The 17,216-nt window shown below is 40.7% G+C and overlaps 1 protein-coding gene across 4 annotated transcripts in view; it reads left to right on the top strand.

Annotated features, from left to right (window-relative positions):
• Positions 1-1,020: 1,020 nt before the first annotated feature.
• The window catches only part of CBFA2T2 (CBFA2/RUNX1 partner transcriptional co-repressor 2), a 117,197-nt gene continuing 101,001 nt past the window's right edge, over positions 1,021-17,216 (top strand). For 2 of the 4 annotated variants that reach the window (XM_081148443.1, XM_081148444.1), the window contains exon 1: positions 1,038-1,222. In XM_081148443.1, the coding sequence (XP_081004569.1) occupies positions 1,189-1,222 (34 nt within the window). In that variant the 5' untranslated portion in view covers positions 1,038-1,188. Of the gene's footprint in view, positions 1,223-17,216 lie in introns of all 4 variants that reach the window. The other 2 variants (XM_081148445.1, XM_081148447.1) reach the window with 2 other exon arrangements.

The following is a 17,216-nucleotide window of genomic DNA, read 5'->3' as shown; positions in this document are numbered from 1 at the left end:
TCCCTTTTTCTCCCCAATGACCCGTTCCACCCCGTCCCTTCCCCCTCCCTAGTCCCTCTCCCCACCATTGTCCGTGTCCTTGGGTCGTGCATATATCGAGCATCTTTTTAAAAATGTTTATTAGACATTCAGATTTTTCTTTTCTGTTTATTGTCTATTCACTTTCTTTGTCCATTTTTTATTAAATTACCTTTTTTAAGGTTTATGAGTTCTTTATTCTGAATATTCTTTGTTGGCTATGTTGCAAATATTTTATCCCAGTTTTTTGCTTGTAAAAGAGGAGTTTGGCGCTTTTAACCTCTTGTTTTAACCTCTTGTTTTAGTCCATGTTTCTGAGCCCTTAGGAGGCAGAATAGTTCAGAGTAGCTCAAAGTACAGGGTCTGAAGTCAGGAGCTTCTGGGTTCCAATCTCACCTCTGCTTTTGGCTATCAGTAGCCAGTGGGCAAGTTGGCTGATGGGAAAGCCCTTCCCGTTTGTGCCGAAAAGGAAAAAGAACACCTCTCTCCTTTATTGTGAGGATTAACCCGCTGGAATGCATAAAAACAGGACCTGAACATGATAAAGGGCCGATGATAATAATGATAGCTAGCCGTCATTAATATAATGACGATGGCATTTTGGACACTTGGAATACGGTAGGACAAAACGAAGTGACTTCCCCAGGAACAAGTTCAAAGGCGACCAGGCCTTACAGTGGAGCGCTCAGGTGAAGGGCTGTTTCCTCCCCCCAAGCTCCGCCCCCTAGGACTCCGCCCCCGTCCCCAGGCGAGGCTGGTGCTGCGGCCTCCGCGGGAGGCCCAGCGCCTGGAGAGCGGGCCTTGCGCGTGACGGGCGCGCTGACGCAGGAGGGGAGGATTTGAGGAGTAGGATGCTGCGGGATAGGGCGGTCGGTTCGCGCGGAAGGGGCGGGGCAAGCCAGGGGGCGAGGTTTAACGGAAGCCGGTCTGTGGGCCGAGCTTCTGCGTGCGTTGGTCTGGCGGGCGGGAGCGCGCGTTGGGGGCGTGCCTGGCGGGCGGGGCGGTGCCAACCGGGGGGCGGGGCGGCGCGCGGCCTAACGGCGGCGGTAGCAGCGGCTGAAGCGGCTGCGCTGGGCTGGCGAGCTTGGCTGCTACAGGTCCCGCGACCGAGTCTGCGAGGCTCCCTGGCTCCGGGCGGAGGTGGGAGGCTCGCGACTGAGGCACTCGGCGATGGTGGGCGTCCCTGGAGCGGCCGCCTTCCAGCGTAAGTGGAACGGGAAGGCGGGCGGCCGAGGGGGGCGTGTGAGAGGCCTGCGGCTCCACGGGCGCGAGCTTCGGAGAGGCCCCCGGCGCGAGGCCGGGGTGGGGAAACTGAGGCCCGAGGCAGGGCGGCGGATCCAAGGTCATGCGGCAGGCAGGGCCTTTCTGGGCTCCCAGGGCCGCCTGGGCACTTCTAGCGCGGTCAGGAGGGCTTGGGGCTCACGGTGTGAGCGAAACTGTGTGGACCGCGGCCTCGGAGCCCAGGCTGGGCCGGCGTCCATCAGGCTTGCCTACGGACAAGGATTGTTTTGTTCTCCCAGCGTCGAGGCCACTAAGTCCGGCTCTTGGGGAAACGTTACACACTTCTCATTTCGAGGGGTATGGATGGGGCCGATGGCAGAGGAGACGAGGATGGCCCCTCTGAGGGGCCTGCCGAGTGTAGGCTCAGGGGTCGGACTGCCTGGGTTCCTCACATTTACAGGCTGCGACCTTGGATCTCTATAAGCCTCACTTCTCCCATCTGTGAAATGGGGGTGTGAAGATCATCTCCACAACCCCATCCGACCCCCGTTCTTGGGTTTTGTGAAGCCAGTAGCATGCTTGGCACAGGCTTTGGCACATACACAAGCTTGAAAACTGTCATTGCGATCGCTAATAAACCTCATCCAGGGTGACCCTCACTCTGGAAAGCCCGGAATTGGGCTGTGGTTATGCACTTAAGATTTTATTTTGTCTTTGTTGAGTCCTGCTTTATGATCCAGTTGGTTTTCTTACCTCTATGCCTCCATTCCAGCATTTATCTTGTGTTCCACCAGGAATTGTGAGATCCTTGGGGGAGGGGTGGGGTCTCTTAACACAATAAAAATTTAATTGTTTCTCATTACAATAGCAATAATAGCCCACATTTTTTGAGCAGTAGGCATTTTGCATTCTGTTCATTTAATATTTGTTAAATAATCTATTAAGTAAAAAGTACCATTCTTGGCCCTGGGAATATAGCAACAAACTAGAGAGACCAAACTCAGGCTTTGAATTTAGTTGGGGTAGGGGGAAGACATTAGGTAATGAGGAAACATTCATTCTGCATGCTCTCTCTCATTTAATCCTCGTGACTTATAAATATGAGTGAAATACTTCAAAATGCCCATTTTACAGAGGATGAAACTGAGGAACAGAAGAAATCCTGCAATCTAATGTAGCCTCAGAGCCCAACACCTAAAAAGGAGGCTTTACATAGCTTCTCCTTTGTTTGCTACCCATTAAATGTTGGTTTGAAGAAATGCAAAGTAGATGCCCCCAGCTGACGCCTCTTCATAGTCAAGTCTGCAGTTGCAGCTTTTGATAGTTTAATTCCCTTCCTCTTGGAGTTTTATCACTAAAGAAAAGCAGAGGTGACCTTTAGGTCTGACAAAGGTGCACCATCTCGGTAGTGAAAGAACCTTTTATCTGAACTTAAATTTTTTATGTCCAAATCTCTTATGCAGTTTTCAGTTTAAAATATATGCCCCAAAGTACAATTTTTGTTCTATTATGTAACTGATGAGGACATAATATTTAAAATTTTTTTGGTGTTCCTAAGACAATTCTACATTCCTAGGCAGTGTGCTTAGTATACATTTTCTTTTAATCTGAAAGCATATAGTAAGTTGCATTAAAATACTGAGAGGACTTTTTTCAGTGAGGTTCTTATGATACAGTTATATTCAACATTGACCATCTGCTAAGCACCAGGCCCTGTGCTGATGTAGGGCTTACAAAGATGAATGAAGGAGCAGACTCTTGCCTCTAGAAGCTTACCTATAGGCTAAACATTGGGTTAATGTTTTAACTGAAGTGCTGGGCAGAGAGAATGTTGGAGCCCAGAGTCCCTGGGGGAAGTAATCTAGAGCAGTGGCCTCAAATGTTTTAGTGTTCTATCAGTAAATAGGGTTGAGTATGCACACACATTATGTGAATGTTTGTTTTAAATTACAATTATAGTATTGACTGGACTCTGTATTATGCACATTTTAAAATTTTTCACCTAAGGATGTGTTTTGTTTTATTTTATTATGTTTTTTATTGATTTTTAGAGAGAAGAAGGGAGAGGGAGAGAGAGATAGGAACATGGATGTTTGAGAGAAACATCCATCTGCTGCCTCCTGAATACCCCCAACTGGGGATCGAGCCCGAAACCCTGGCATGTGCCCTGACTGAGAGTCTCTTGGTGCATGGAAGGACGCTCAATCCACTGAGCCACACCGGCCAGGCATGGGGATATGTTTTATTGATTTTTAGAGAGAGAGAAACAGACAGAGACATCGATTTGAGTGAGAAATCGATCAGTTGACTCCTGTTATGTACCCCAACCAGGGATCAAACCTGAAACCCAAGAATGTGCCCTGACTGGGAATTGAACATGTCACCTTTTGGTACACAAGGGACACTCCAACCAACTGAGCCACACCGTCCAGGGCTGTATTATGTACATTTTATAATTTACAAAAATAGACATTTTACAAAGGCTGAGCTAAAACAAATATGACTCGAGGTTTCAATATTGTCCTTACCCCAGGGGGTGAATAATAATTATGCCCTCTAGGGTGGAGACCATTGGTCTTATAGTGAGACCTTCTCAACCCATTAGGTCTGTTGAAATTCAGTTCTGGAGTTGTGCCTAGGTTGAAATCTTGGGGTCCAGTCCTTATTATCTTTGAGACTTTGAGCACGTTACTTAACCTTTCTGTGCACTTTATTTTCCTCATCTGTAAAATTGAGATGATGAGAATTCATACCTCATACCTCATTTGCAGTTTTTTTGTGATGTATGTATATGTTAATATAACATATACAGTAATACATGTAAAGTACTTCTGTGTTTGACACTCACCTGTGAGTGGCTGAGGATACAAAGCTGCTTTAAGATCTCATAGTCTAGTCCTGGCCAGGGAGCTCAGTTGGTTAGAGCATCATCCCACAGGTTCTATCCCCCAGTCAGGGCACATACAAAAAGCAACCAGTGAATGCATAAATAAGAGGAACAATAAATCGATGTTTCTCTCTCTCTCTAAAATAAAATTTAAAAATCTCACAGTCTAGTGAGGACTTTGCACAGGTTCACATGGATAATAGTAAGTGCTTTAAGTGCTTGAAGCAAATGCTTTTGGGGATTGCAGGGAAGGCATAAACTAATTGTTCCTTGAGGTTCCAGGTAAGTTAGGTGAGGAGGTGACATTTGAAGTATCCTTAGGAAGCAGAGGAACTTTTTCCTGGAGGGGGAAGGGTCTGTCTTGTTGGCTGAGAGTTTAGTAGAAATTTGGAGGCTGTTAGCTTGGTTAGTAGTTCTCCAGATCTGGACCGACAGGAAACCTGATTGAAGCTTCTATAGTTTGTTAATAGGGTAACAGTGAGTTCTGGCTGGAGTTGTGCCTGGCAGGGGCCAGATGGCTAGAAAGCCTGTTCCAGAACTTTTCACAGTACCATAGCTCTTTTCTCTTTGATTGCACTTACCTCATTCTGCCTTCTGAGTTATCTAAGAATATAACCCCCTAAATATAAGCTCCTCGAGGGTTCTGATAGTATCTGCATATTTGTGGTTTTATTTTCCATAGCAAGGTAAGTGGGAAGTGCATAAGCATGGGGAAAGCCCTATAAAGCATTGGACCTTCAAAGAATTCAGAACAATTATAAGTAGAACGGTAAATGACAATACTTACTAGTGAAAAACATGCTTACAAATATTTTATGGTAGATAGGCCCTGTGCATTGTTATTTAAAAGGGATGAGAGCCTGGCCGGCATGGCTCAGTGGTTGAGCATCGACCTATGATCCAGGAGATCACAGTTTGATTCCTGTCGGGGCACATGCCCAGGTTGCGGGCTTCATCCCCAGTAGGGGGTGTGCAGGAGGCCGCCGATCAATGACTCTCATCATTGATGTTTCTCTCTCTCTCCCTCTCTCCCTTCCTCTGTTTGAAATCAATAAAGACATTTTTTAAATAAATAAATAAATAAATAAATAAATAAATAAATAAATAAATAAATAAATAAATAAATATGGGACGAGAAATATCATGTTCCATAACCCTTTCCTTATATGGCACTTACCTATTAGGATAAAGAGATGTGAAAATGCATCAGAAAGATTCTCTGAGGTTGAATTAGGTGCCTTTATTTGCTCCTTTAGATCCACTCCATTCTTTCCCACCTGTTCTTTTCCTGGGAGGCTGACTTACTTACACTTCTACATCAGTGGCCTTCTTTCCCCTCTGAGGTTACGGAATTTAATTACCCTGCTTTCTTTTTATGGGTGTTGTCTCTGGCTGGCCATGTCCCTTGGTTGAAGATTGCTGTTCCTCTAAAGGTAGTTCTTTCTACATGACTCGCTCCTAGGTTTGTTTGGAAAGTTCTGTTTCTTTTGTGCCTTGGGCTTAGAGGTGCTCTCACTAGTCCCAGGGTACTAGAACTGTCTCTTGTGATTAGCGTATATCCTGCCTGCCCACACCTTTCTTTATAGTAACCTTATTAAACCCTCCCTGAGTTATCCTTACTGGAGTATGCTCTCTTTCCTGGTGGGACCATGACTGACTGACACCTACACCTTGTTTAATAGGATAACTCCTCAAACTTTCACTTAAAGCTTGCGTATATTCTGCACATACTTCAAACAAAGGTACTTGTCTCAGCTCAGTTTATAGCAGATTTAAAAGGAACAAATTAGATGGAGAGGAGAGGTACTATTGCATGTACCCATACTGACAATGAGAGACAGGGTCTCATTCTCTCCTGTGGTCCTTACCTAATGTGCCACACTGATGTATTTAGTCATCCACTACCTCACCCCCCGCCATACCATTGGGTAAGAAAAACAATGGAGTAAGGGTAAAAGCATCATAATCTGTGACTACACAATCAAGACAAGTTAAATTGCAGTTAGTAGTCTGTCAAAAAAGGCAGATATGTACACGACACAAGTGGTTTGTCACAATGGAAAAAGAATTTGGAGACAGACTTTGGGTTTGAGGCCCAGTTCTACTGGGAAGTTAGTTATTCAACCTCTGAGACTCAGTTGTTTGTTTGTTTAATCTATAAATGGAGATAATTCCTGCCTGATAATAATAATGACTAATATTAAGTGTTTATTTTGGGCCAGATACTCTGCCAAGCATTATACTCACTGTGCCTTTTAATCCTTCAATCTTTTATTTAGGTATAAATCCTTATTTTACAAATTAGGAATTGATTCAGATGTCATAATAAATAACCAAGCCTAGATTAAAATCTAGGTCTTTCTGACTACAGAGCTTGAGCTGTTAACATTAAGGTAGCTATTATTTAAAATGTGTTAGGCCGCCCAGCCGGTGTAGCTCAGTGGTTGAGCATTGACCCAGAAACCAAGAGGTCACTGGATTCTGGTCAGGGCTCCATCCCCAGTGAGGGGCGTGCAGAAGGCAGCCAATCAATGATGTTTCTCTCTCATCAATGTTTCTGTCTCCTCCCTCTCCCTTCCTCTCTCTAAAAATCAATAAAAACATTTTTTAAAAAAATGTGTTAAGCCATCAGTAAATGGGAAAATCTAATAAACATCCCTGTACTTTGTCGCTGTGAAGTTCGTATATTTTGAAAGGTCATTTAAGTTATGAAAATACAGTGTTTATAAGGTGGAGGAAAATGGTGCTTATAGATATCTAAACATTACTGCACTACAGAACTTTTCCTGTCTGCTTTTTCCCTTTTTTGGGAGGGATATTCAGAATCTTTGTTGCCTTGTGGTTTTTTTGTTTTGTTTTAATACATCTTTATTGATTTCAGAGAGAGGAAGGAAGAGGAAGAAAGAGATGGAAACATCAATGATGAGTCATTGATAGGCTGCCTCCTGCACACCCCCTGCTGGGAATTGAGCCTGCAACCCAGGCATGTGTCCTGACAGGGAATGAAACTGATCTCCTGGATCATAGGTTGATGCTCAACCACTGAGCCACATCAGCCAGACGCCTCATGTTTTATGCATCCCACCCCTACCTCTTACCTCCCACCTCTATCTCACGGCAGAGTTGAGTGAAATGAGCTGAAGTCTTTGAGAGTAATATTGTTACAAAACCTTAATTACTTAATTACCTGCTATCTGCATATTAATTTAGAATTGATATTTTAGTGAGTTCATGTATAGAATTGGGCATAAATTTTCCTATTAGGAACAAAGTTATCCTTTGAGGTTGTTTTGAAGGTTTTTGACTTTGCTTATTTTGAAAGTTGAGACTAAGTTGAATCATGTTTTAGACACTTGTAATGATTTTTTGTCTTCGTCTTTTACTTTAGAATACATTTATGCTGGTTTGGAAGTGGTTGGCTTTCCTACATAGTGATAGATTCTAAAAATAAGCGATAGATTCTAAAAATAAGACCTTAAGCTTGTTCTTGAGTATTAGGCCTGTTGTGTAGGGTATGCAAATCTAGACTTTATGATCAACTATTTGAATTTAATGAATACTTCTAGGCAGGAAGGATCATTCAAATAATAGTGTACAATGAATGAGTGCAGCAAGATGAGTGGATCAAGATGAATTAGTACACTAAGCTCTTACCTCTTCCAGGGTAAGGAAAAACTAGGAGGAAAGAGATGGGGAAGATTCTCGCCTGCCAGTTTTACCCTCATTCCTTAGTTTTTACAGTATTGCTTTGAACCTTAAATTATAGAAAGTGATTACTCAATTGTAAAGATTTACTTCAAATCCCTGATAGTTTTGAAAGTGAATGAGGGAGAATCTTCCCCCTGGTTATTGTTTCTGCTTTGGTAAGAATACCAAGAGGGGTCTCACTAGCACTGTACTGACTGCCCATGTGCAATATGAGCTAGTGCATGTACATGTGACCGAGCCTGTCTCTGGGTTTTATTATGGCTGGTTAAGTAGCTTTTTGCCTCTGTCTCTGGTTTCTGTCTCTGGCCCATTGAAGGCCTCGAGGCTATCTGAAATTATAGGAGCTGGGGCACCATAAATTAAACTTGTGAACTGAATCTATTGCAGATATGTCAACTGAATCTGACTTTTAAGTCCAGTTGAATTTTTTTTAAAAAGAGTCTATACTAGATTTTCTGCTGGGCTCTTTTCACACATGTCATTTCATATAATTCTTAGAACAACCTTGGGCGGAAGTTAGTATCTCTGTTTTACAGATGAGGAAATAAGGCTCAGAGAAGTTAAATAAATTGCCCAAGGTCACATAATTAATCAGTAGCAGATGCACTGTTTAAACTTAGTTCAATCCTGGTGTTGAGTTCATTCATTATACATTAAGATCTGAGTCCAAAACCCCCTATTTTTTAACTCTATCAAATGGCTGCTTCTTTTACTAACTAAACTAGAGGTTTTTAGACATATGTTCCAGAGGATTCCAAAGCTCCCTGAAGATATTTGATTTCCCATCTTTCTTCAACAACTTTCCCTAACATCTTTCCTTTTAATTTTTCTTATTTTTTAAAAAAAATGTATCTTTATTGATTTTAGAGAGAGGAAGGGAGAGGGAGAGAGAGAGAGATAGAAACATCAATGATGAGTGAGTCATTGATCGGCTGCCTCCTGCACACTCCTGACTGGGTACCGAGCCCGCAACCCGGGCATGTGCCCTGACCGGGAATAGAACCCTGATCTCCTGGGTCCTAGGTCGATGCTCAACCACTGAGCCACGCCCAGCCAGACCCTAACATCTTTTCTTATTAAAATATGTCCTAGGGCCTTGAACATTGTGGCGTAGTTTGTTGGGCATTTTCCCGTGCACCATAATGTTACCAGTTCTATTCCCGTTCAGGGCACATGCCCAGGTTGCTGGCTTGATCCCTGGTAGAGGATGTGCAGGAGGCAGCCGATCGATGTTATGCTCTCATATCGATGTTTCTCTCCCCCTCTCCTTTCCTCTCTAAAAATCAATTAAAAAAATCTTAAAAAATATATCCTAGGAATTGAAATGTGTTTATAAACTGCTGTACTATAGGTCTTGGTTTTGTTCAGGGGTATCCTGAATTCGTCTTAGAGATGAATTTTTTTAAAAAGGTAGAAACTCTCAGAGCCTTTACCAATGCATCCTATGTGTTTACTGATCTTAGCAGTGAAGTATATAGACGGTGGCAGTGAACATCAAAAGTCTAGGAAATGTCCATGCTAATTTTGCTTGACCCTGTGAGGAGCTGTGAAATATGGATCATCAAGTGTAGTATATGGACTGTGCAGTGAACCTTTACTTTGTGACTCTTCAAGATTAGATTCTACCTCTCTATTTTGTATTGCTTTAATTAAATGCAGAAATCGAAGTAAAATTCAGAATAACCCAGAGTTAGGTATCCCTTTGTCTGAACTTACAGCTTTGGAGTTGGCTAGACCTCTCAATTAAATTAGCTGATGGCGACAAATATGTAATTTGACTTCTCCAGCAGCTCAAGTGAAATGTTAATACCAGGCATTGCACAGCTCCCTTGACACACTACTTTGACCTTTTCCTCTCTTACAAATGCTTCCCTTATTCTTTTGTTAACTTAGCCATCTCCATGCAGACATCCTGCCTGCTTTTAATTTTTTGGAGCCACATGAGAAGAGACTTTCAAACAGCACAGATTTATTCATTTTTACCGTATATCCCTAGAGCTACATTAATCATACCATTTCCTCTAATTCACATAGTAGTTTTTAGCTAGTTTACTTTCCCCTTACACTACCTGTCCTCATTCCTCCCAACCCTCTAAATAAAAGCTAAAATACTACTGACATTTTCCTCTACCAAAAATATGGCAGGTATTTTTTTGTCTTTAATATTAAGAAAGTGATTGTCTTTCATTTTGTTTCCCTCTAGAGAAGTGGAGCCAACCTTGCTGGGAGGAGGAGGCAGGCAGAAAGCAAGTCCTCTTAATGGCTGAGATTAAAGGTAGATGTAGTTTGGGAGAGGGAAGTTCTGAGTAGTGAGGGAGAAGCAGAGGAAGAAGCGATGATTATCTTAGTTCCCCGGGCATTCATTCTCCTCCAGCAGTCTAGAGCTGCTTAGAGCTCAGCAGCTCTAGTTCTCGGAAGCTCCACTTTAATCGTTTGGTGGGTTGCTCTGGCTAAGTAGTTTAAACTATACTGTTATCTCTTAATATATTACAAGATATCATAAGTTGCTTCAGGAAAACACAAACATTCAAGGATGGTGATCTGCGTTATAAAAAACACTTTTTGCACTCCTTTTTCTTTATACTTTGTATTTTGACAATTTCAAACTTAAGGAAACGTTGCAAGAGTATTTTTAAAATTCCTGTGTGCTGTTCTCCTTGACTCCCCATATGTCAATATTTTACTATATTTTATACTTTTTTTTTTTATGAATATGTTTTTATTGATTTCAGAGAGAGGAAGGGAGAGGGAGATAGAAACACCAGTGATGAGAGAGAAATGTCATTAATCGGCTGCCTCCTGCCCTCCCCCCACTGGGGATTGAGCCTAAAACCCTGGCATGTGCCCCAACAGGGAATCGAACTTCGATTTCCTAAATCATACGTCAGCACTCAACTGCTGAGCCATGCCGGCCGGGCTGATCAGCTTTTTCTTATTTTCACTTATTGTGGATTATATTTTGCTTCAGTCTCTTGTCTTAGAAGTTTGGCATCTGTGCTATTAGGAAGTCAGTTCCCTCTCATTTTGTGAAACTGCTTTTTTTTTTTTTTTTCCATCCTCACATGAGGATATTTTTTCCATTGCTTTTCAGAGAGAGAGGGAGAGAGAGAGGGAGAGACATGTTGATGTGAGAGAGACACATCGATTAGTTGTCTCCCACACAGGCCCTGACGGGGAGCCAGGGATTGAGCCTGCATCCGGGGTACGTGCCCTTGACAGGAATCAGACTCGAGAACCTTCAGTCCTTGGGCCCACGCTCTAACCACTGAGCCAAACCAACTAGGGCTGTGGAACTGCTTTTATTTTATTTATTATCTTTTAAATATATGTCTTTATTGATTTCAGAGAAAGGAAGAAAGAGGGAGCGAGAGAAACATCAATGATGAGAGTCATTGATCAGCTGCCTCCTGCACACCCCCCACTGGGGACTGAGCCCAAAACCCTGGCATATGCCCTGAGTGGGAATTGAACCTCGATCTTCTGGATCCTAGGTCAATGCTCAACCGCTGAGCCACAACAGCTGGGCTCGTTTTCATTTTTTTTTAATTTTATTATTTTTTAAATATATCTTTATTGATTTCAGAGAGAGGAAAGGAGAGAGAGAGAGAGAGAGATAGAAACATCAATGATGAGAGAGTCATTGATCGAGCCCGCAACCCGGGCATGTGCCCTGACCGGAAATCGAACTGTGATCGCCTGGATCCTAGGTTGATGCTCAACTGCTGAGCCACGCCTGGCCGGGCTCGTTTTCATTTTTAAAGGAATTAAAGTTCCCCAATTTTTTAAAGCACATGTTGGTTGTGGCAGTGAAAGCTTTTTTGATTGTAGCACATATTCATAAATGCAGATTTGGAACTAAGTGTGACAGGATTGTCTGGGTGTTTGTTAAGTCTTTATAAGCCAAGAGGCGTTTATTTAAACTTCTGCTATCAGAAATAGGAAATTGGTATCCCATTAGGGCTTAATTGGTTTGACGCTAGCTTTTTAGCTTGGAGGCTGCTTAAGAGTTAATTTATTGCGTGATGGTTTGGCCATGTGTAGAGCACAAACTTGTTTTAAGGGAAGGATCTCTCTGCATGTTTATTTGTTTGCCAGATCAATTTTGTTTACATGTGAACCTTCTTGATTACAGGGAAAACAGGCAAACAATCCATGCCAATTCAGTATTAGAACTGATAGTAGTCCCACAGATTAAGTGGGAAATCAGGGCTTCTGGTTTTATTAAATTTACCCTGAATAATGACATTTAAAACAAGAAACCTCTGGGGAAAGATCTGTTAGTCACAGATGAATAAATTTTTCTTATTTAAATAATTCGTTGTGTCTAGGTAGACAGTATGGTGTATTGAGAAAAGATCTTTTAAAAAAAGAGAGAAATGATCTTTAAATTGGTTTTCTCAACACTTGGATTCCAGTTTATGGGTGGTTAAAGATATGGCTTTAGCCAATTACTTAATCTTGAATAATATATTTTTTTTTTCCTAGAAGTTTGTCGAATATTGAATTATATTTTAAATGAAAAAAATTTTACTTATGGCTAATCATAGAAGGATTTTAACAAGACAAGTGAAAATATTAGCTGTAATAGCTGCTTGGAAGACAGCTTGACAATGTTTCTTTTTTCTGATAATTTTTTTTCTATGTAAACCTTTAGTAAACAAAAAATACATAAATCATAAATGTACAGCTCAATGAGTTTTCTAAAAAAATAGAATATTAACAGCAATTACTTCAGAAGCCCACCTCTCTCCTCCCATTTACTGTCCCTCCCTCTCCCCCAGGATAACCAATATGCTGACTTCTATCACCATGCATTAGTTTTGACATACAAAAAAAGAGGAACATTATATAGAGTCATATACTGTATATTCTTTTGTATCTTGACATGTTTTGCTTGACAGTAATGACACATGTGCTTTGTCAGTAGTTCATTCTCATTACTGTATAGAATTCCATTATGAAAATATACCACAGTTTATCTGTTCTGTTGTTGATGGATGTCTTGATTGTTTCCAGTTTTTGGCTATTAGAAATAATGCTGCAAAGAACATTCTTCTTTGTCTTTGGGTATATGCCTAGGAGTGAAATTGGAGGGTCATCGAGTGTGTATATATTCAGTTTTAATAGATAACTGCCAAAGAGTTTTCCAGAGTTGTTCTACTAGTTCATACTTGTATCTAGAGTCTTAACATTTTGCTGAGCCTCTACTTTGAACAAGGCTGTAGTAAACAAAACACAGCCCTCTCGTAGATCTTGAAATTTAATGTGATAAAAATATTTTATATACACATTTTTTTGTGTTAAAAAATTTTTTTTTTTATCTTCAATCAAGGATATTTTTTCCATTGATTTCTAGAGAGAGTAGGAAGGGGGAGCGGAGAGAGAGGGAGAAACATCTATTGGTTGCCTCCCACACCTGCCTGGACCGGGCTGGGAAACCTGCAACCGAGGTATGTACCCTTACTGGGAATCATACCCGCGACCCTTTGGTCCGAGGTCCGATACTCTAACCACTGAGCCAAATCGGCCAGGGCTATACACACATTTTAATATTCAGGTGGTGTTAAAGTTTTAAGGTATGTTGTATAGAGATAGAGGAGGGCGATGGAGAGTGATATTAGATACAGTAGTTTAAAAAGACTGATGAAGTGACATTTGTGCAAAGAGCTGAAGGAAATAAGCTGGCCATGTGGATATACAGGAGAGGATAGTCAAGCCAAAGGGTCAAAGCATGCTTGATATGTTCACAAAATAGCAAGGAGGCGAGTGTATCTGGAGCACACTGAGCAAGGGTGGTAGTGGTAGAAGCTGATATAGGAGTGGGAAGGAGGGGCCAAAACAAACAGGACCGTAAGAGTCAAGGAGAGGATTTGGGGTTTCCTAAATGATGTGGGAAGCCATTGGAGGGTTTTGAGCAGAGTGACATTATCTCCCTTACCTTTTAAAGAGATGATTCTGCTCTTGGAGAAAACACTCTAGTGGGACAAAGGTGGAAGTAGGTGAATTAAGAAATTATTGCTGTGGGTCAAGAGAGGGAGGTTGATGGTTTAGATCAGAATGTTAATGGTGGAAGTAAGGAGAAATAGATGGAGTCAGGCTATTTTGAAGATAGAGCTGGTAGGATTTGCCCAAGTGGATTGGATATGGGGGTTGTGTGTCAAGGATGACTCCAAGTTTATTGGCTTAAGTTGCTAATTTACTGATTTGAGAAAGACTGGGGAGAGGATTAGGGGCCCCGTGTAGATTTGGGCTAGGGTTGGGAACCAGGAATTTGATATGGGACTATGAGGTGTCTATTACATATCCAACTAGAGATGTCAAGTAGGCAGTAGGGTATACAGAGTGGAAAAAATTGGTTTACAGTTGTTTGTATGGAAAATAATAAAGTAAATAACAACACAAGAATAAACTGTTTTGTGTACTCACAACTATAAACCTACTTTGCCCTACCCTGTATAAATGACATGGTGAATGAAAATAGAGGTTGAACCTAACATGGCCATTGGAGTGATGTAGAGGGAACAGATAAAGTCTCTTCATCGTTTGAACACTTGTAAAGCTCATTATTTAGAATTTAGATTGTGCAGACTTTTCTATTTTTGTGAGACCTATTTGACAAGGAAGTAAAATATCAGGAATTTGTTTATTGAGAAAGTTCCTGGGTACTTTGATTTGTGACTGAAATTTACTGGGCTTTGTATAAATTTATTCTAGTTGTTTTTATTACTGTTATTCTGTGTAAAATTATCATTGCTGTAATGATCTTAGGAAGCTGAAGAAAGCTTTATGTCGTGTTTCACGTATTTTAAAGTATATCTTATAATACGTAATTTGAAAAATAATAGTTTACATGGGGATTTCACATAAATTATTTTATTCACTGCTCATAACAGCCTGTGAATTGAATACTATTACTGTCTTCACTTTACAGTTGAGGAGACAGGCTGCATGGGTGAAGAATTGACTCATGCAGGACATGTCTGTCTGGTTCGTAATAGAGACAAGCTCTGAACCCAGGTCCTAACTCCACAGCACTGCCATGTTCTATTTCTCAGGTATGCTGAATGAACTTAATTTATTGTAGCGTACTCTGCTTTGACACTATAATTATCGAAAAATAGCTTTTACAAAAGTTAATGCAAAACATTTTTATAAAAACTGCAGCAAATAGAGTAAAAAGTAAAAATTCCCTTTTACGTCATCACTGAAAGTTTGGGTGTTTCCAGACTTTTGGATACCTTTACATTTACCTGTAATACACAAATGTATAGTGTTTTTCATAAACAGAATCGTACTGTACATAATTTTGTGCAGTCTTTATAATTTCCAGTCAGATGGGAAGTCCACAAAACTGTTCTGTCAGATCTTTGCTTTAAACAAGAGCAAAGACATTTATCTCTTCTGTTGTTTTAAGTACCTTGGAACAGATTTTATGAACGACAGCAACATTCAGTATTGATTTGTTCGATGTTAGTAGTGAGAGGCCTTTAAAAATGATCACACCTTTCATTTCAGAGACCTTTCCAAATGCTCCGTAAAAAAAGGAAGCTATATGATTGACTGTTTCATGAAGCTGCCAAGCACTATTCAAGTCCTTTTTCCTTTCTCAGAAAATGCAAGGTCATCCATTTTGGAACAAGCGATGCACCTATTACCTGTGGTTGTAGGAGATGATGTTTCTCCATTTGTCTGATAGTAGAAAAAGGAATTAATGAACCTGTAACTAGACTGAACTGTTCTGGAAATGAAAATAGGTATTTTCTGCTATTGACATAGAGGAAGAAAAGCTTCAGGTGGATCAAACTCTCCAGATATTTTGGTGATTATTTCCACCATTGTAAATTAATATGTATGACAGATAATGCATTTTGCTTTTAATCTAACTTTAAATGATGCTCTCATCAAATACCCATGCTGTTAATATTTTTCTCAGAAGGAAAAAGGAATTGAACTGCTATTGTGGGATAAGTTCAACATTTACACAAAACCTGCTCTGGAGGACAGTGGACTAGGAATTCATATTGGGGAGATAATGAAGTAGGTATGAGACAGAACAGACCAAACAGGAAGTGAATTTGTGTGTGTCTCAGAATTCCAGAGTAATGAAGGTGAATTAACGTCAAGTAACTGGCAAGTGTAGGCAGATATTAAAATAATGGTTAAGGAGTGAAAAATAACTACATTCAGTGTATACTTCAGTGTGCATCCGAAGCATCTGGAAAGCTTGTTAAATGCAGTGTCTGGGACTGGCTGGTGTGACTCTGTGGTTGAGCGTCGATCCATGAACCTGAAGGTCACAGTTCCATTCCCAGTTAGGCACATGCCTGAGTTGCCAGCTCGATCCCCAGTAGGGCGCGTGTGGCAGGCAGCTGATCGACAATTCTTTCATCATGACGTTTCTATCTCTCTCTCTCCCTCCCCCTTCCTCTCTCTGAAATCAGTAAAAACATTTTTTTAAAAAATGCAATGTCTGGGATTTCACCTCCCAGAGATTTAAATTCTGGAGATTGGGACAGGGCCCAGGAACCTACTTTTTCATCAAGCTTCCTAAGTAATTATTTTCTAGATAGCCTAAAGACTAATTTGAGAAACACTGCCTTAGGGTCTTTAAACCATCTGAGACAAAGATAATCTAAGTCTAATTGGAGGAAGAGTTACAAGGAGGAAAAACTATTTTGATACAGGACACTGGTCAGAGTGATAAATGGAGATGTCTGAGAATGTATTAGGGAGAGATTAGTTAATGCTGACTGAGGTAGGGAGGAGGAGGGGCTGATGTTTGATTTTAATTTTCACTCAAGGAATAGATCTTTGTTTTGTATTTTATATATATACATATATATTAGATAGTGCTATGTTGTCTTTTGGTAAGCAGGCTCTCATATCTGTAGTTTACTATGTTCCTGAGTTATCCTTAATTTCCAGTATTTCACACCCTTTTCTCCCTAAGCCATCAAAATATCCTCAAAAGTATGACTTCAACATTCAAACTAACTCATGGACTATGGCATAAAATAATTTATCACTTCATGAGTGTTTTTGTTTATTTGCTCAGGAAATAATCAGTGTTTTTCTTTACCAGTGTTGATGAATCTTCCTTAATGGGGAGAAAAGTCCTCTGAGGATTTAAGCAGAGGTTAAGTTTCCATGGGGAGAATAAAAAAATTTCTCAGTTGTAAAATTTCTTAGGTATAAAACTAGGAAGAAATTCTTATTTCTCACATGCTGTTTTATTTATGATTAATCATTCATTCAGCACATTTACTGGTATTGATATTATCGTTCTTAATATGAAGCACTGACTGCTGGGCAATAATAAGACCATTCTTATCTTCCTATAAGTGGTCTAAATTAAGTAATTTAGGAAGTAGTTAATGACAGT

Source organism: Miniopterus schreibersii (genome assembly GCF_964146895.1).
Source record: "Miniopterus schreibersii genome assembly, chromosome: 10".
In the NCBI taxonomy this organism is placed as follows: Eukaryota; Metazoa; Chordata; class Mammalia; order Chiroptera; family Miniopteridae; genus Miniopterus; species Miniopterus schreibersii.
The sequence above is the reverse complement of the archived record's forward strand: the minus strand, read 5'-3'. Positions and strand labels throughout refer to the sequence as shown.